A 19,706-nucleotide genomic window follows, 5' to 3' on the forward strand; every position below is an offset into this window, starting at 1 on the left:
CCGAGGAGCGGGGCCGCGCCGGCTGCGCGCTGCCGGTTTACGGGCTGGAGCGGCTTAACGAGATGCCGCCGGGAACGCTCTTAACCTCCTGCGGGCCCGGGAGGAAATGAAGTTGCCGAGATCCTGCTCACGCTTGATAAACCTCCTGTTTCGCGGCAGCGAGAGGCCGTTACGCGCAGCCCCAGCCAAGGCTTGGAAACGGCGCCCTCTGCTAAAAACAGCCCGTTTTCCAAATTCCTTGCAATAAAGTGTCATTGCGTTTGCCGTGTTGTCCAAGCAGACTCTAACTGAAGGAAACTGCTGTCCAAGTGAAAGTACTCCTGGCAAGGAAGCCCAGCCTACGGGAAATGAGAATTACAAGCGTTTAGTCATTTCATCTCTTTTCCCTAGCGGAAACGCTGGAAAACAGGGAGGCCGGAGACAGCCACGTGCGCCGCACCCGCCGGTGCGTCCTGCTGACAGGCAGTACGATGGGCATCTCCTCGGTTAACACCATCGCTGACCCGACGGCAGCGCTGTCTACACTTACACTGCCGGCACTATCGTCCTTTTGTTGCCTGGCACCTCCTCTGCCAATAATGCTACCAGATCTCTCTTTATTTGCGGGGGGGGGGAAGCTAACATTTCCTTATGCAATGTTTTTCAGGCAAAATCCTTTTCTTGCGCATTGCTGTTACATTACCTCAGGACTGCCCCTGTTTTGCTATACAAATGAAAATGCAATAAATCAGTAACTGAATTGCTAGTGCCTCCACAAAGGGAAAGACACTTTCACTGTTCCATTAAAGGGTGTAAAACAAGGAGCCACGATTACTGAGTCCAATGCTGCCCTCTTGTGAGAGAATGTCTTTTATCCTTCATCACATTCACAGATAACAAGGACACTTGGAATTAATCAAAGAACTGACACACATACAACGAAGAACAAGACCTAGCCGTTACTGGGCTCAGACCCACCTCCACCCTCTGGTCCCACAGACCTGCTGGTAGCATTAGACCATCAGCTTTCATTAAAAACAAAAAAAAAAGAAAAGAGCCTACAAGTTTTAGACCTCGGAGGCACTGAAAGGCTTAAATCAGCCGCAAGAGTAGAATACTCAGTGAAGCTCCTCGAGCCTGTAAAGAACCTGAAACACTAGTCCTTGAGGAGAGAAATTGCCCTTGTAACTCACGGGGGTGCTGGTGGCAAGTCCCTCTACATGGGGCAGCTGACACTACTCAATTTATGACAGTGTGTGGCAGGAGAGGAGTTTTACTGAGGTACCTCGTAGGGTGGGACACACTTTCACTGTGGGGTGAAAGAGCATCAAATCTCCCAGCTCCCTTTTTATCCAAGACATTTATCCAATACATTAATACATAATCCAGCAGAATGGGGGCAAGTGAAAAATGGGGGGGAGGAAGCAAGCCAACTAAACCTTTACTCTAGGCGTTTAATCCAAAAAGGGAAATATGCAGAGCTTCCCTGAGTTCAAACAGGGATTTCTCTAGGAGCAACAAATCTTTATGTAGGAGTCTTGCAGGTAGTACGGAGACATGCAGGATTGAATTCCAGAGCAAAAACAGGAAAATGAAGGAGACAGAGAGGACAACACAGGTGCCAGTGAGTGATGAAGATAAACCAGCTGGAAGTTTTTGTAAATATACATGAATGGTGAAGCTTAGAGACCTGGAATGAGGAGCAAATGATAAAAACTGGTTATAACTTGGCTGTTCAGCACTGGAGCACGGCAGAGTTTAAAAGCATCCAGGACTATGTCTTGCAGAGAGACCTTATCCCTGAAATGAGTACCCAGCCCTGCTTACTCTCACAGCCACTGCTAAACCACTGGGATATACCTGGCTCTTCAACACAGGGCATAGAAAGGACAACACAGGTCAAGTTTCCCCAAGTTGCTTCTGTATGTTGTATTCGGCCTTATCGTCGTTTCCACAGTGATTAAAGTTTATCCTGTGGCAAAGATGCCCTAAGAACAAAGCAGCTGGGTAACAATATTTCCATTTTGGGGTGCTCAAAAATCGTAATTCAGGTAAAACTACAGGATTTATTTAAAATAATGCATTCTACATATATTTATTTGATTTCTAGTTTCTGAGCATTAACTTTCATTTTTTTCTTCAGAGCTATGCAGACTAGCCACTTTTGCTTTACAGCTGTGAAATGCTCACACCAATGTAAGAGGAGGTAAGACTAGAAAGAAAAAAAACCCCACAACATTTCAAGATCTGACGAAGGGGAGGGTGAAACTTTGCAGTTTGGTACTGCAGAAGGGAAATGATTCCTCCTCAAAAAACATCTGGCTGTGGAATAGTTCACAGCATTTACACTTGCAGAGATTTTCATTGTGAATAATGCTGCCCTATTGCTGACAAGAGAAAGGTGTAATTTTAAATGGACATTTGTGTCAGCTCTCAACTCACAGGAAGCTTAAATGCACAATTTTAATTTATGGGTAGCTACTGCATTTTAATTCTTCTGTGGGGTAGTTGTTGGTGTCCAAAACTGACTAAGACAGATTTTTGCACCTTGTTGAATTTCGGCCTCCTGTTTGAGCAATGCCCATGTTCCCATGTTTCTGAATTACATCCTTTTCCCCAGAAGCAACTATTGGCCCTACTTCCAGGCTCACCCTTGCCTACCCTCTCCCTTGAGAAGCCATCTTCCCCAAGTTCCGTTTGCCAGTAGCTAGAACTGATGATTTACATGATGATTTACACTTCAACTCCACTAGAGTAAAGGAGAGCAGAAATTCAGAGATAGGAATACTAAATGTTGCCAAACAACCCTCCCACAGATACATGGCTTTAAAGAAAATCCTCAATTGGCTCTGCCTAAGAAAACATATTTTCATTCAAGTCTCTTGCAACGTGAAAGACGGATGCTATGGAAACTGCTGCTCAGACTTATGCCTGCACTGGCTTAGTCTACAAGGCAAAGAAATTACAAAGGGCTGTGCCAGGGCACAGTGGTGGGGCTTTAAGTGTCTGCTTCCCAAAGTTCTCAAGCATTCAGTATTTTCCTTTATTTGGCTTTTCAAAATCCTGGCTGAGTGCAGTCCCCTGCACTTTCCCCATATGGACAACATTTGTCTTTTGTTTACTCAGCCAGCTGCAATGTGTGCTCTCCCCAAAACCCTTATTCTCTTTGTTTATATCTAGATTATACCACACACGATAGTATCATCTGAGTAGCTGCATCCTGCTGATTCCAGACCCTGCATACAGACAAACTGCTTCAGACCAGCCCATACAGTTTCACCATGGTCTCTGCTCGTGGAGGGGATGCTTCCCCAGCCAGCTGTTCTTCATGGGAGTCCTGCAGCCTAGGCTTGCCCTGTGTAGGGGACTAACATCGTCGGTGTAGTTGCACATCAGTGGCTTTTGTCAGAGGTTGAGCCTGCCGAGATGTCCTGCTGCCTGAACACAGGTTTGTGTGCACGTGAAGTGGGATGGTGGCATTAAAACATGAGAGCACTGTTTCAGGAAGTCTGCAAGGGGATCTGCTGGAGGCACACTGGGCCACAGTCCGTCACACCACGAGCTGGGTCCCTGGGCAGGTCTGTGCTATCCCTAACTTCGCGTCTATATAGAGTCATCAGGAGACTGCTCTAGGTCTGTGTGTGACTTTTAAGGGGCCTCAGGAACATGCCCGCTTCTGAAGTTCCTTTGATCCTCTTCTGGTCTCCAGCACTGCGCTGTAGTGCAGGCTTCGCTCTTGCTCTGACACCTTCCCACCGATCGCAGCAGGACCAATTCGCTGCACCCGGCTGGTGGGGTGAGAAGGCAGAAGCTGCAGCACTGTGCTGCCAATGCAGGAGATGTCACTGGTTCTCTGAAACAAAACTACTCCCTTCCTTCGAGTTCCCAGGCCCCTATTCCTCCTTCTGTGACAGAAGAGGGATTTGTAACCATGGCAAACATTTCCATACGATGAACTGAAAATGAGAACATGTTTTTTAATATTTAAACACTCTCTTTTATGCTAAAAGATCAAAGTTGTGCACTTCAGCATACAGGTTGTATTGCCGTGTGATTCAAGAACAGTGTAGACGAGGTCAGTATACCCCAGCTCTGACATTTCCAAGTAACTGGAGTTCTTCCACCTGATCTGCCAGCTCCTGTGCAGGGTGGGTGCCCACATGCCTAACCCTAAGAGCTGGCCTTTTTCCCCTTGCACTTTGGAGTATCTTTTAGGTATACCTGCATGTTCTGGCCACATGTGGGAGTAGCAATGCATGTGCTCTGCCACCAGCTCTCTCTCAGCCACAAAGCACTGGAAGTCTGAGGACTATCCAAGAGAAGAAAAGATGTTTGTTATGGATATTTCTCAAAGATTGCTGCCAGCCACTGGAAAAAAAAGTCCCTCTTCAAGGGCTTCTCAGAGGAGGATGTGGGAGAGACTTGCTAAGGAGAACGCAATCCCCTGTATGCTTCTGGTTTGTACAAGTGGCAATTGCTGCAGTTCCCTGTGGAACAGCTTTCTTGGAGTCCACTGAAATACCAGCCACAGCCATTTACCAATAAAACCACATGCAAATGATGTTATCATGTAATAGAAGAAGGCTGGTACTCTTTCTGACAGGGATAAAAAAGTAAGTTCTTCTGTTTGGAGAGTACATAAAAACGTAACAAGAAAGTGAGGCCATCTGGGGAAAATAATATGACAGAACTAGAGCTGGCATGTTTGCAAGGAAGTCCACGACCGTTCTCAGTGAAAAGCAGAGGCTGCCTCCAGCTGGGAGCTGAGATCAGTAGGGCTGCACGGTGCGCTCCGTGCATCTGGCACAAGGATGAGGAAAGGGCATATGCAGGTATATGCTACTGGTAGTGTCCGTCAATCCACAGTATGAATGTGCGTATTGACATTCACATCACAAAATGCTCCAGCCTGTACCTGATATATATTTGCATATTAAGTATTCAATATAAAAATGGTCAAGGCCAGGCTTTAAGACAACTCCCCTCTTGTTTTTGCAGTGCTGAACTGACTTCTTCCCACACTTGCTGTTCTAGAAGCATGTCTCTGAAAGCAACAGGACTTTCTTGCATCTCTGCGATTCAGTGGCAGTAGCTTAGTAACAATGACAGAAGAAGCTAAGGCATCCACACCAGCTGCCTACTGATTTACCCTGCATGTGTCACCAGGTTGTGGGTAATCATAAGAGCATGACTAAGCTGAGGCAGCCAGCTATAAAACCTTTGTTGGGGGGCTGCACCATCCACGCCTTCAAATACAGAGAATCAGCTACTCTAGACTGCATGCCAGGAAAGATCCTTTCTGAAAGAGTTAATGCCAGGAAGACTGCAGTGATTTACATGGTTCAGATCACCTCATTCTCAGCAGATCAAAGATTTGGAGAGTAGAGACTGTAGGCCAGTTAAGAGCCTGCTGTGTCATGACCAAGGATATGGTTTGTTTGTTCTATCAACATGGCCAGAGGCTGCATTTACACAACTGGGAGACAAGCATCAATGGAAACTTCCAAGACCATAAAAAAAGTCAAATTCTGTTTAGTTTCATCTGGTCACCAACATTTCCCCTAAGCACAAGGGCACCTTTCACATGGGAGTAGAAGGAAGATTTAAGTCAGCAAGTTCCAACTGGCATTGATACGGGGAAAACATCTCATACCTTCAGCACTTGGTTCTTCCACAGTGGAGGGATGGGACTGGGCGATCCTTGAAGCTCCTTCCAACTGTACGTGTCCTTTTGCTGCCGACTACAACAAGACAAACAGCAAGCAAATATTGACGCTCCCACCACCTGCTAGGAAAAGGAAAAGCAATTTCCAATCATCATTTGTAACAGGAACACTACATTCTGTCACAAAAAGATGAGGAAGTTCTCAACGACCCCTCACTTCCACAGGGGAAGCTGAAGACAGCTGCCATACGTTAGTCATACTTCGCAACAGAATGCAGATTTATGCATGACTACTTTGCTTCTCAGAAGCAGGCTAGAGAAACAGACACCTGGGTGTCAGGACAGAACGCCATGTGCTAACAAATTCTTTCCCAACATCATCCTAGACCAAGAGACTGAAGTACTGAGAGAACTCATGCTTTAATAGACACTGAAATCACAAAGAAAGAAGGCCAAATGCCTTAGCAATTTCAATAAAAATATGAAAATCTTTTTACATGGTAAATTTCATTATATAAAAAGTTTAATGCTGTCTGGAAACAGAGTTTTAATTTACAAAGGAAGTTCATATAGGCCAAACATGGCTAACACTGCATACAAGGAGAGCAAGTGCTAAAGGGCTGCTGCTTGGAAGAGTCTTTGCTGACAATCCTCTCTGAGTTACCATCTTCAACGCTCTTTTGAAGGAGTTCTGCAACCAAAGGGCCAAGTTTTCCACACACATTTGCAGCCTTTCTGGACAGCATGGCAATGCAATGAACCTGAAACTGCTCGAACCCATTATCACCATCTAGCCTAGAAACGACCAGTGTTCCTTAACAGATTCAGATACTTCTGTGCACCTGGATCTATTCTGCAACTTGAAAGAGATGTTCACAGAATGAGTTTGACCTAATGAAAGGAAATATGGCCTAGAGTGATATATGTGGGTGTAGCACCCCTTCAATGCTTTTTCCTTGTTTAAGTCAGGTATGAGTAAAAAGAAGGAAAATCAGTACCAGGCCAGAGTACAGGCTAACCAACAAAATAAAATTAAACTGGATTTTGATCAGAAAGATTGTTTACTGTTCCCATTTAGTTGGAGCTAAAGACAGTCAGTAAAAAATCTGTAAGCTCACACAATAAAACGTACTGGGCAAAACCAAACTAGAATACATTCTATGGCCTTGGGGAATGGTTGCATGTGGCAGGTTTAATGTGAAAGTGGCTAATACCTAATTCTTATTGCTCACTGTATTAAGCAGTGTTGTCACTTGTACCATGCACAAATACAACGACGACAAATGCATTTAAACTCCACAGAAGGAATTCTAATATCAAACGGAGAACATGTTATTTTCATTTCCTGAATTTCTCCACATATTGGGCAAACCTGATAAAACTCCTTTTTCCTCACAAAGGGGTTGTTTCTCATTCAGGGGGTGGAGGAGTGAGGCACAAGGTGTGTGAAGTGTCTCCCAGCCATGAGCAAGCATGCATCTTCATGGCTCTCGTTAAGCCAATGGAAGTGCCCTGTGTCAAGTCAATGGAAACATTTCCCAAAGGACTCGTTCTAGTGACACACACCTTCCATATTTATACAACACCAATTTCCCAAATACTGAACTTCCTCTACATCTGAACCCTTCCCTGTTTCTAATGCTCCCCCCCTCCCCCCCCCAAAGCAACAGAACCACCACCCCCCTGCCCCGATTTAGCTCTTTCTGAAAACTTTAAGCCAGTATGAAACCTACTGGCAGCATGAAAATGGGTTGTACCAAAACGGCAATATATAATTTCTACAGATTAAAAGATCCTTTAGTTATGGAAATAAACTACAAGTACAGAGGCTTATTTCTGGCATGTTATGCAGCACTACAGGGAGTATTTGCTGTTGCTATAAACAAAAAGCTGCCCACTTCCATCCTGGATGTTCCTGGGATGTCGTTTTAAAACAGTTATGCTGGTCAGGAACAGATTAGGCCACATGAATCTCTCAGCAGTCTTGAGACCACAGCAAGTTGCATGATCAGCAATATCACCATCTACACGATGGGTAGATGCTGTACTGACTCATTTTGGCCCACTATTCTAATTTTTCCTGCCAAATGACGAGAAGATGATATCTAGCACCAAACCATCACAGAAAGATGTAATGTACAGACAACTTGCATCATATGAGTTGAACAGACTTACTCAACTGTTTTGCTACATTGCATAATATGAGTAGATGAATAACTCTTTTTGTCTTTCTGCACTGCAACTTTTGTGATCATCCATCCCTTGTTAGCTGACTGTAACAACACAGCCCTATATTATTTGCCTTTAGTGCTTGTGTTCGTTTCTTGCAGTGGCAAAAAGGAAAACGTCCTCCCGAAACCAGTGGATTCTAGAATATACTCAAAGCAAGCATTTGATATATGCACCATGAGTAAGCTGAGCCTAAGTAATTTTATATTCTGGTATCAGAATTGAATCCTCTGTCCTGCTATCATGCTTTTCCTCCAAGTTCCCTAAGAAAATCACAAATGATCAGATCCGTATTTTCAAGAAGAGCATCCAGACATGGCAAGTGCAACAATTATCTGCATCAGCAATGTGCCCCTAATACGTTTACAGAGCTGACTGCACTCACCACTCGGGTAGTCAGTTGCAAGACTGGAAGTTGACTTAAGATCCAGCTAAAACTCAGGGCCTAATTAATTAAGCCTCACAACACCTCTGTGAGGTAGGTAAGTAAGTATTACTATCCCCATTTAGATAGAAAGGGAAGACGAGGCATGGAGAGGTGAAGTGATTAGCCTTCAGTCACTCAGCAAATTTTGGGAGTGCAGAATAGAAACCAAAAGCCTTGGTGATCCAGTGCTCCGACTTCATAGCACGTGGCCTGTGAAATACTTTGCTTGGATCTAAGTGTGCAGTGTGGCTGAGTTAATGCTACCACATGCCCACAGTTTTCAGTGCATGTAAATTATCATTTTGATTCTGATTACACCACTGCATTCAATAGCCGCTTAAAAGAAATAATCTCCAACTTGATCCAGTAACACCTAAACACCATCTAGCCTAGGAAAGCTTACTTTACACATCACCCCTGGGGTGCTCTTGGTTCTCTTTTCTCCACGGATCAGAGGGTGCACAGGTTCTGCATACAGCCACTCTGCTTGTTGCCTCACATATGTGCTCTGACTGCACCGACATCTGGTGTCTGGTATACTTGCTCCAAAAGAAACTTGCTTCCACAGCAAGGGAAAGGTTTGCAGACCTGCCCGTGATGAGCTATGTGGAATGATTTAGCAGGATCAGTGAAGGATGTATTTGGTCAGGTGATTTCTAAATCACATACACTGATGTCACATTCCTGCCTACTGTGGAACTGTAAAATAATGTTCTGAGCTTCAGAGTCTGTAACCCTCTTCTGTGCACACCTAGCAGACAGAACACATCTGTGCTGCCCAAGTACTTGCCAAGATGAAAATTTCACCATCATAACACTGTGTGCCAGAAAGATCAGAGCATTCAATATAACCAGAACTTGTCTCTCTCACATACGCTCACTACCTCACACTGAGGCTCACCTTGCTCGTTATGCCTCAACCATTCTTTCTGAGCAAACCAACCAGCAAAATATCACCTGAAAAGCTTCCCTCCAGAAAAGAGTTACCTGAGACGCAGGTTTTAGAATGGGGCACCTCTGTCCTCTTGTCTTTGTTTCACCAGCCTCTAAATGATGCAAGAGAACTGCCAGTATCATGCTGCTATGGAGTTTTATTGCCAGCAATTTCTTGCGTTTGGCTAACTTGGCTGAGATATCTAGAGGTATGTTATCTTGTCCTCTCTGTCAGCCTTTGAAAGCAACCAAATAAATGGCTTGTACTTTTCCAGGCAGAAACTTGTGCATATTTTCTTTGCGGTATACATGAAAGTTCCGCCTCCTCTCACTTCCCTCTCCAATCCCTGATATGTATAATTTCTGTGTAAAAAGCCAGCTGTAAAACCTTCTGCTAGGTTAAGAAATATAAGTAGGTGGCTTAAAAGCTAGTATTTTATAAACAGACAACTAGATTCATTGGACCTGTGGCTGCCAACACTGAACACTACGTAGAACCTGTTATCAAGTGAGTCTGGCCAAGGTCCCGATAAGGGAAACTAAAACCCATCTGTGTAAGGCCCGTGTTCCTACGCAGTGACAGACAGGGCCACTCTGTCACATTCCTGTGCATTGCCAACTGTGGGTATGACCACGGCTTTTTAGATAATGGTTCTGTATTGATAAAGGCAAGTGGGCAGAAGCAAATACTTTTACAAGATTGTAAGTCATCAGCTGGTACTCAAGACGTTTCAACATTTGGACGAAGGAAAAAATCTTCCCGGTGACAAAAATTTGTAACCGTTCCCAGATGGCAGCCTCAAGGGGCATGCTGTTCCTGGAGTGCTACTGGAAGGTGGAGAATGAGTTGATGTCACTGCATTTGTAGTTTCAGGGCGCCTGTGTCCATTTGGAGGGTTCTTTTGTGGAGAAGCAAGATGTTGCTCAATAGACAGGTCCTTTAGTTCCAGCTTATCTGCGCTTCCTTCTTTGCTATGCCGTGGAGATAAATTGAGCAAGCTGAGGACATCTTTCTTAGAAGTCATTGTTCCAGGAGCTCCTCGGAGAATCTTTATTGGGCCAGTGGAGTGATGGGGAGTGCTTTGCCAGAACATCTTTAAGTTGTGAATTGCTTGCACTTTTTCATCAATGGCAGCCATTTTTAATTTATCTATGTCTGGGGCATCAGCTGGACTTGAGCGAGCAGAACCAGCCGAGGAATAAGAAAGAGCAGGAGATGGAGTGCTGCCACCAGGAGACTGATGCCCTGAGCTTGGAGAGATATTTCTGGGTGACTTAGAAATATGAGCACTGTAGGGAGAGCTGGGGTACTTCAGTTTAAAGTGAGGCTGCTCAGTTAAGGACCCATGTGAATCACAACTTGGAGATGGCTGCCCACTGTATTGGCCTGTGCCTTCTTTGTTTGACATTTCCGATGTCGTAGGGCTACTATAGCCAGAACTCACTTTCTGAAGGGATGAACTCCTTGTTGGAGGCTTTGGTTTAATTGCAAGAGGTGAAGACTGATTCTTCTGACTAGAGCTGATTGGCCGACTGAATGCACTGGTCTCTGAAGATCTGAATGCAGACACACCTGCTGGGGTGGAAGCCCCATCATCTGAATTGTTGCTCTTGCTTATTTGGCTGCTGCTTCTCTGAAGACGTTCAACAGCAATGAGGTGACTCTGAGTTTCCTCCAGAATTTTTTGGGCCAACTCTTGTGGATCAAGCTTTGGATTACTGTCCTCCTGGGATTTGACAGTGCTGTCAGTCTCAGTGCTAGACTGGTCAGATTCCCCAGTATCAGAACTTGCAAGTTTCCCAACTTTTTGGAAAGGTGAATTTGGACTGGGAATAAGAGTCATTTTAACAGGAGAATTTGGGGTACTTACGCTCCCTTTGGAGTTGACAGACTCTTTAATGCCTCCAGTCTGACCAGTTTTGGGCTGTTTGTGATCAGGGGAAAATCTTGCTTTTATGTTTTCTTGGTAACTCGCCAAAGGCTCGTTGCTGATTATAGAAAAACCTTCATACTCTTCCTCATCTTTGTTGGCTACAGTGCTGGTTTGTGGTGACAACTGGCTCTGTAGTGCAGACCTATGCGGATAAATGTTCTTAGGCCTCTCATAGTCCTGGCGTCCTCTGTGTCCCACACCATCTGGCATGCTCTCTGGCTTGGAAACAAAACTCATGGAAGAAGCAATGGAGCTCAGGCTATACACAGAAATAGCATCCGATGCAATGCTGTCTGGACAAGTAGGAGAGAATGGAGGGTTTTGATACTGGGGTACAGGGTTGGAAATAGACTGAGCAGAAGCCAGTGACTCTAGTGATGAGGAACTGTCCAGGCTAAGGCGCTTAGGCAGCTCTGTAGAATCTAAAAAAGAAAAAAAATAAATGTACAAACATGCCCCTAGATACACAGTAAAACCAAACAAAACCAGGTAATGTTCTTATCAGAATTAAGAGGAAATGCTACGAAACATGCACTCAGACTCTATGCTACTTCAAAAAACCCAACTACTACTTAGGTGAGAAAAAAAAAGTACACAGGAAATGCACAGGCAGGAACCTCAGTCCAGGTATCCTAGATGAAACTTGTCAATTCATTATCATTTTATATCTCAAAAACAAGGGTGAGTTATACATCCTCCAGTTGCTGGACTCTATTCCCAGCTTTGGCTTCAGCCAAGTCTTAGTGTTTGTTTCCCATATAAAAATAAGATTTGCTGCACCTGTTGTATGATGTATGGTCTGTATGACACGTGTGATGATGCATGTATGATCTCGGCAAAAGGTAAGAATGTGAGATTTCAACGGAAGCCATTCTTATCAAATCATCAGATGATATAGGAGCAAAAACTACTGTAAGTAGCTTTACCAAAAAGTGCCAGCAAGGATTGTAGAGCAAAGTGCATGGTCCTCCTATTAGCTTGTTTCCCAGTTTTCAGAATCACCTCCTCTTGGCCAACTTCACAAAGGTCAAAACCTGTAGCAGAATATGGAGCAGAAAAATCACACCTCATAGAAAGATCCAAAGTCTTAAACAAGTGTGATCTCTTTTAGAACACAAATAGAACAAAAAGATATGAGATCCTGCAGTGTCCTGGAATGATGACTCTTCCCCTACAATGTACAGTTTGTTGGTTTGTTTTTATTACTATTTAGCACTTCTTCTGCAGCAGGTGTTGGGAGCTTTACGGAGTGTGAACACATACACATAAACAAATCACTCCTGTCCAAACTGACAGACAAAATGCACTAATCAGTATTTTTTTAGTTGTGAATTATTTGGAATTGCCAGAGAATGATATACTGAACATATCTCAGGGGACACTGTCCCACATGCCCCTACCATTCATCATTAATCCAAAGTTTTCTCACAGAAATGGGTCTGAAGAAGAGCACAGACCTTGGAATTTAGCAAATGAGGCCTGGGCTGCAGGAGGCATGACTGTGTGTGAGAAACGATGTTTTACAAGCTCCTCAAGCAGTCGTCTTCGATGTTTCTTTTTGCAGCGTTGCCTCTTCCCTGCAATGCCCTTTTACTAACTCTAAGCAAGGTCCAAGCCGGAATAAAATCTAGTTTGATATTTAGTTCTCTGTCTTTTCCGCAGGATGTAGACCCCGGTACATACTATCACCCCGGTATGTCCTATCCTTGCCCGGTACACAGGTTTCCCTGCCAAAGGAATGATTGGTTCACTTCAGGTAGAAGGCCAGAAGCAAACTCAGAAGTATGTATTATGAACAAGAGGGGAACAGGATCCTGAAATAAACACTGGGGTTAAACCAACTTCCCAGCACCAAGCTGTCAACCCTGAAATCCATGTTCTGCTGACTCAGGAGATGTTGTGGTGCATGAGAGAAAAATGTACCTTACCACGGGCCAACCAGCGAGCAAGAGAGCTCTGTGCATGTGAACTGGCAGAGACAGGGGAGCAGTCACAGATCACATCCAGAGCACCCAGACAAACAAATTTAAAGCTGTGAATCTCGTCACTAGTTCAAGCCACCACATGGACACTAGCAGGAGTTTTAGGAAGGCAATGGAAACAAGCATTTTCCTACCTAGAGCTGCCAGAAACTCATGACAGCCAGGTAGCCTCCAGAGTTGGACACTGATAGAAACCTGGATTGGTGCAGAGGAGAAATCTTGCTCCTTCTCGCCTGCTTGAAGTTGAACCAGGACTTGATGCAGCTGAAGATAACAACGCAAACATTAGCCATTCTTTACAAATCACATCACTGCTTTTCCGACAGTCACAGCTAAGGAAATGCACTGCAAACATCCCTTTCCCTGTACACTCATATATTCAGCTGCTGCTCCTGAACAGAACAGTGAGATGAAAAGGTCTGGGCAGAGGGACAGTCCAGGGACAGCAACAATGAACAAACTTGAACAGCAGCAAAGGTAGGGACAGAAGAGGGATGAGTGTTGGGGGGTGTGGCCAGTGGAAATGGAGCAAGAAGGAAGCACAGCAGGAAAATCTGTGAAATGAAAGAAAAGAGATACTTTGGGGCTGCTCACAGAAATATACTAAAGCCCATTCTATGACTGAGCCATACTCCTTATGCAAATACGAAGAAACTCATTCTCAGCATTTAACTGGGCAGAACACGTCATGTGAAACCATGGAAGACTTTCCTAATACCTCTATGGCCTCCAGGAAAGAAGTTTCTCGACTATGCCCGAGGGACAGGAGTAGCAAAGTAGAGAAAAAATGTGTTTATGAAGATCTGACACAAATTAAGGTGCCAGGATCCCATGTAATTCAAAAACACAGCCAGGGCAGGAAGGATGGAACGTCATTAACCAGGGACCAGCTAACCTCAGGACCACCCATCTCTTACAACCCACAAAAGCTTACAGAGTTTTTTTTCCATAGTAGCACTTCGGAGCAAATTCCAGGCCTGAAAGCGGCTTGAAGACACTACTCTACAGCACAGGGAAATGGGTCTGCAGTGACAAAGGCATTTTATCCTGCACAGCAGTGTCATTCCCCAGTGCATGTAATACTCACCATTCCCACCATATTTTTAACAGCCTTCGGGCAGCAGATAACAAGAAAGGAAAAGAGAGGAGAAAAGAAAGAAAGAACACAGGTTATTCTATGCTACAAAATGCCTGTGACAGGGAACGCTGCAGTGACACATCCACATGCAAACCAGCATCCTGACTGCAAGATGCTCTATCCACAGAAAGAAGGGAGCAATGGAAATGGCTTAAGCTGTGAATCCCAACAGCGTGGGAACAGGCAGCTGGAATCTGGGAGTGCCCAGCTCATTACAATCAACTGAGACACTTAGCAGGCAGACACTCAGGCCAACCCACATTCTGGCAGAAGGCTGAACATAAAACAAGCCCTTCTCTTGTTTTCTCTGGGATACATTATTGGCACTTAATGCAGTCAGCAATCCTTAACTTTTCCTTGCACATGTGGTAGTACTGAAGTTCTCTCTTTTGTGGTTCCTGCCTTCTGTTTTGTACTGAAAATAAGCATTTTCTATCCAGAGCAAAAGATCAGGCTGCCTGCCTTGCTGCTTCACTAATGCCAAGAGCACCTGCTCCCTTATGACGCCTATCACCCATATGGGAAAGACAGTAAAAGCAACTTCCACTGACTGAACTGTCAGTCATTATGCTCCAATTTTGAACAAAGTTTTCTCTCCTTTGGGACAGGCAGAGCCTTAGCTGCTCACCAACTGAACTGCACAGAGGAAAGAGGGGAAAAAAGCAAGTAACCGGAGAGGAAGGAAGAGCTAAGTTGAAAAACCCTAACTTGTAACTGGATAGACTCTTGTGCAAAAGGGAATTCTGCCTGGGGTTTGCGCTATAGAAGAACATTTGCAAAAACAATGCAATACCCCTGCCGATGTTTATTGCATGAGGCAGCTGAGGAAATGGTAAGTGCATCTTTTGTTAGTTGTGTACAGCCATACAGCCATCTGAATATTTTTCCTTGGGTGATTTAATTATCTGAGGCAAGAAGACAATCGTGAAGTAATCTCATGGACACCGTAACACATTCCGACCTATCGGAACGTTGTCTTCTACTCATCACATCCCTTCTACTCCGGGCCTCCCTCTGGTGGCAATGAGGAAAAATAACCCTGCTACTCAATCACAGAAGTCTCAGGCACTGACAAAAGAGCCAAGGCAAGAAAGCAAAATGCCTTAAAGGACAAGCCATTAGAAATATCTCATGTGCTACTGTAGATTATAACAAGAAACCCTTTCCTTGAAGCAGACTCAGTCTAATGGATAGACAAAGCAGGCTTCTTCATGGGTAACAGCAAAGCTGGGGCTGTTATTTTGAATTTTGTGAGGAGAGACTTAACGTGACAAAATGAAGGGGAGCCCTCTGAAGCTACACAGAGATAATCCCAGCTACCCACTATGGTACTTCCCTAGAACACTTTTGCATGGGGAAAGGGGAAAAGAAAGTGAGCTATACGCCCATTCACTATGTGCAGTGTGTTCATGTACTACAGCAGGCAAATGATCAAGATAAACCTCATTAGAGGAGCAATCAGGACAGTAAGAACATGTAATGGAAAGCCAGCCAGGCTGGTAGCAGAGAGAAAGGTTAGGTTAGGCTAGGCATGCTAGAAAGATTGGGGAGAGGGAGGAATGTGAAGGAGACTGGGGGAACAGGGTGGAGTACCATAGCCACAGGTGCCTTTCTCTTAAAGACCATGAATCCTTTCAGCAGAGCTATGAGCACGCACACCAGGAGAAGCATAGGCTCAGTAAGTTTTCTGACAGACCTTGCATTGTCCAAAGTCAACTATATCTTGGGACTTTGGTAATTACAGTGGACAAAGACCAGCAAACACGGGCCCTAGACAGGACGGCCAAATAGCAATTCGTGGTTCTGCCACTCGTTTCCCATATTTTGCTTCCCCCTCACTGCAGTAGGTATCATGTTTTCACTTCTTTCACTAAATGGGGACACCCAAGGCCATGCAGCCCAGTAACATACCTGCATTTTTCTCTTCTGGACACACACCTTCATTCACACAAACAGATAAATGTAGAATTTCAACCCTGAAGTCTCCTAGCAAGCTCTGGGTTGATAAATCAGGGCATAAAACCGTTCTGTGCATTTCTGAATTTACTGACCTGGGAAGAACCATTTGGAAACTGGTACTGGAGGAAAACCTCCCAACTCACCCTGTTAATAAGCTGTTCTCCTGTTTCTGAAGCTGTGATAAGTTTACAAAGTGCCTGAAGTGCAGGGTTAGGCAAACCTGAAAAACATCAGCAGACACAGGGATTGTTCAGTATCTGTTTCTTGACTGCTAGAAATCCAACAACCTGAACAGAACACAAACTCAGCTAATTCCTAAAACCTCTCCCCCACATCACTGAACAGTTCTGGAAGCAGCAGCAATTTCCAGAAAGCAAAAGGTTTTCCCACTCTGCATCTGATTATACATTTTCTGACTGAGAGCTGGGAGAAAGGAATAGTCACATCATGCTTCTCAGATACCGGACGCAATAAATGATTCCCATCTATGACAAAATTTTTGTAAACATTTACTTCTAGAACCTCTACCCTGTTAAATACTTTCATTTCGTTCATGTAAAACATCACCATTTTATAGGCTTGCGTTAAAGAAAGGCAGGGAAAGGTCGATGCCTGCTTGGACAGATGAGGACAGAGCCCATAGCTGGCCCGGTTTTTACCTAGGAGGGACTGTATGGTGGTGCTGCACTGCTGTAGCCGGTCACCAGGGTCAGAGGTTGGGAAGAACACTGCTGCCGGGAGGCCACTGGCTGGAGGGTCCAACCGAAATCCTACCGCAGTGAGTAGTGCCTGCCAGCCTGGAATGCCACCAACTTTATTCTCCACACTTTGTTGGGAGGTATACATGGAGTTGTGCTGCCCATTCTGGATTCGCTGCAATGATTTCTCCACCTTTGGGGGAAATACAGCATTAGCTTACTTTATAAGAGATTTCTACTAACCACCTCTTTTTATACAGTAAAGAGGCAGGAACAGCAGACTGAGAGACAGCAAACCCAATGTTGAACCCGGCCCATCTTACACAGAAAGATGTTAGTGCCCTTGAAAACAGAGGATCCAGTAACTCAGCACTCACAGCTGTAAAATCACTGTGATGTCAGTATTCTCTGGGATGCTGGGAAAAGTAATGCCACAGGAAACTAAGTACCAGTTTGATTGTGACAGTTCCTATAAGCCTGGCAGCTGCATTTCTCCCCAATAGATGACTCATGTTCAGGTTCCAATCTCTTGCATACATTGCTTATTACCAGGCAAGAGTCTGCAGCTGTATGATAAACAGTAAAGTGAGATGTGTGTCCACGAAACCCAGCACCTGGGATGACTAGCAATATTCACAGGTTTCCATCATCCTATGGACACTCCACATTCCTGTGGGACCACAGAAGACACATTGGAAAGAAAAATATTAAAAGTCATGAGAGATTATTCTAGCCATCTGGCAGTCTGGCTTAAACAAAAGGCTACTGGCACATATGGGGACAAAAGTGCCTCTTATCTTCCAAGTATGCAAAGAGACAGCAGTCACTGTGCTCTGCATCTCCATGACTGCAATTTTCCTATCTATTTTCTTGTAGAAACAATTAACTCCAATGATTATCTCATTTTTAAAGCAGAGACCCAATTCAACAGCTAAGGGAGGATTTTGTTACAATACAATGTAAGACTTCACTTACTTTGCCTCTTTTTGCTCCAGACACTCCATCAGGTGTCCCAGACTTTTCACACTGACTCAGAGTTTTCACAAGAGACTACCTTATGGTAAGGGAGAAGGGCTGAAGGTATATATTCAAGTGTGAGTGGCTACACATCAGGGTGTTTCTCTTCCCACTCATCATTTACAGATGCATACCCACAGGTAACATTATCTCACAACTACATGGGCTGCAATGCCCTTCCCTGTGCCTGCTGGGTGTGGTAGTGTTTCCTTTCTCTTACCAGATGTAGCAGGACACGCAGAGCATCTCGTACCCTTTCAGGGTGCTGCAGAATCTCAGTCAGGGCCTGTCCTACTAGCGAAGAAGGGCTGTTCAGCTTCATATCACTCCCAATAAGCATGAAGCCTGCAGGATTCAGAATAAGAGACGCTCAATCTCCTTTCATTATAAAAAATGTTCAAAACAGAAGCAGATACCCTCTGCCCTCTTGGACTAACGGAATGCTGGTTTACTGTGCCCTGCAGAGTGACATTCTTTTCCCAGAGCAGCTGCCCAGTCCCTGCCCTGTCCCATAGACTGAACTTCCAGAAAGCTTCTAGATGCTTCTTACTGTCCTCTTCTATTAAATCAACAGTGTTTTCCTGTCAAACAAGCAGAAAAAAACTGTATTGCAGCTAAACTTGTCCTAGCACGCTCCATGTCTCCTTTACAGCAGCGGAAATCAATAGATGCTAAACAGTGCTTGCAGAAACAGAACTCAGAAAACTGAGAGCTTTCCCTGTCTCAGTCAGAAACCTGTCTTGGCTTACACACCACCTAAATGCTAGATTCTCCAAATGTCAGCACAAGGTGCTCTGCCTGCCCCTTTTCATCCATTGCAGCGAGGTATGCAGCTGCCCGTCCTCGCTCTGGTGCTCTATCTGAGACACCATCAAGAGTTAAAGGTGAAAGTCAGGGATTGTGTGTAATGAACTTGCTTACGTACCACGGAAGGGGCAGTACTAAGGCAGCCTGTGTATCTGGAAGCCTCTACTTGGTGGTGATGCCAAGCACCCATGTCCATGCTCATTCTTTTTTGCCTAGGAAGCAGTCACTTTTTTTTTTTTTAATGCTTTTTCCTTTGAGACAGAAAAATCTTGGAAGGAAAATAAAATACAAACCGAACTGTGGATTCTAACCTGAACTCAGCTCCCACCTAGCGTTGTCTGAATCACGTCCTAACGTTGGACTCAACAAGCCTAAAATCACTGTCAGACTAACTCCTAGTGCTCATTTTAACAAGCTCTAGTGAGTTTCCTGCTCCTCCAGCTAAATACAGTTCACATCAGAGCCACACTCACAACAGCTTCCTGATCTAAAAAACATGGTACTGCTGCCTGTGCAAAAAAATCCATTCGGGGCATGCTGGCAGCTTTCAAAAATCAGGATTTGCACCGGGGAAAAAAATGCAGGTTATCTGTACACATCCCCGTAACAACACTGTTGAACTCCAAGACTTTGTCTTTCTGAATCTCAACTCACTCATCTAATGGAGAGGGAGCAAACACCAGCACTCCACCCCGGAGCTTACGCTGCTGAGAAATTTCCAGTGGAAGCAAGGGAAACTTTTCTCCTAAAAGGACCAAAGGAGTAAGCCCTACAAGGTTTATGTCACAGAAATCACAGCTACTGGTTGCTGCTGCAACTTCCAGAAGTACTACTCTTGCCTCCTTACTAGTTTCACTCAATTCTCAGTGAGAAGGTGTTGTGGTTTAACCTGGCAGGCAGCCAAATACCACGCAGCCGCTCACTCACTCCCCGCCACC

General features: G+C 44.7%; 1 protein-coding gene across 1 annotated transcript in view; it reads right to left on the reverse strand.

The window, feature by feature from the left end:
- Positions 1–9,964: 9,964 nt before the first annotated feature.
- TTC28 (tetratricopeptide repeat domain 28) overlaps positions 9,965–19,706 on the reverse strand; it is a 75,460-nt gene continuing 65,718 nt past the window's right edge. Inside the window, exons 17-23 of the mRNA XM_009578467.1 lie at positions 18,182–18,306; positions 16,906–17,137; positions 16,390–16,466; positions 14,237–14,260; positions 13,284–13,413; positions 12,094–12,201; positions 9,965–11,589 (exon numbers count right to left, since the gene is read on the reverse strand). Coding sequence (XP_009576762.1) covers positions 9,965–11,589; positions 12,094–12,201; positions 13,284–13,413; positions 14,237–14,260; positions 16,390–16,466; positions 16,906–17,137; positions 18,182–18,306 — 2,321 coding nt within the window. The remainder of the gene's footprint in view (positions 11,590–12,093; positions 12,202–13,283; positions 13,414–14,236; positions 14,261–16,389; positions 16,467–16,905; positions 17,138–18,181; positions 18,307–19,706) is intronic.

The sequence above is a fragment of the Fulmarus glacialis genome, unplaced genomic scaffold, assembly GCF_000690835.1.
Source record: "Fulmarus glacialis isolate BGI_N327 unplaced genomic scaffold, ASM69083v1 scaffold30445, whole genome shotgun sequence".
Lineage (NCBI taxonomy): Eukaryota > Metazoa > Chordata > Aves > Procellariiformes > Procellariidae > Fulmarus > Fulmarus glacialis.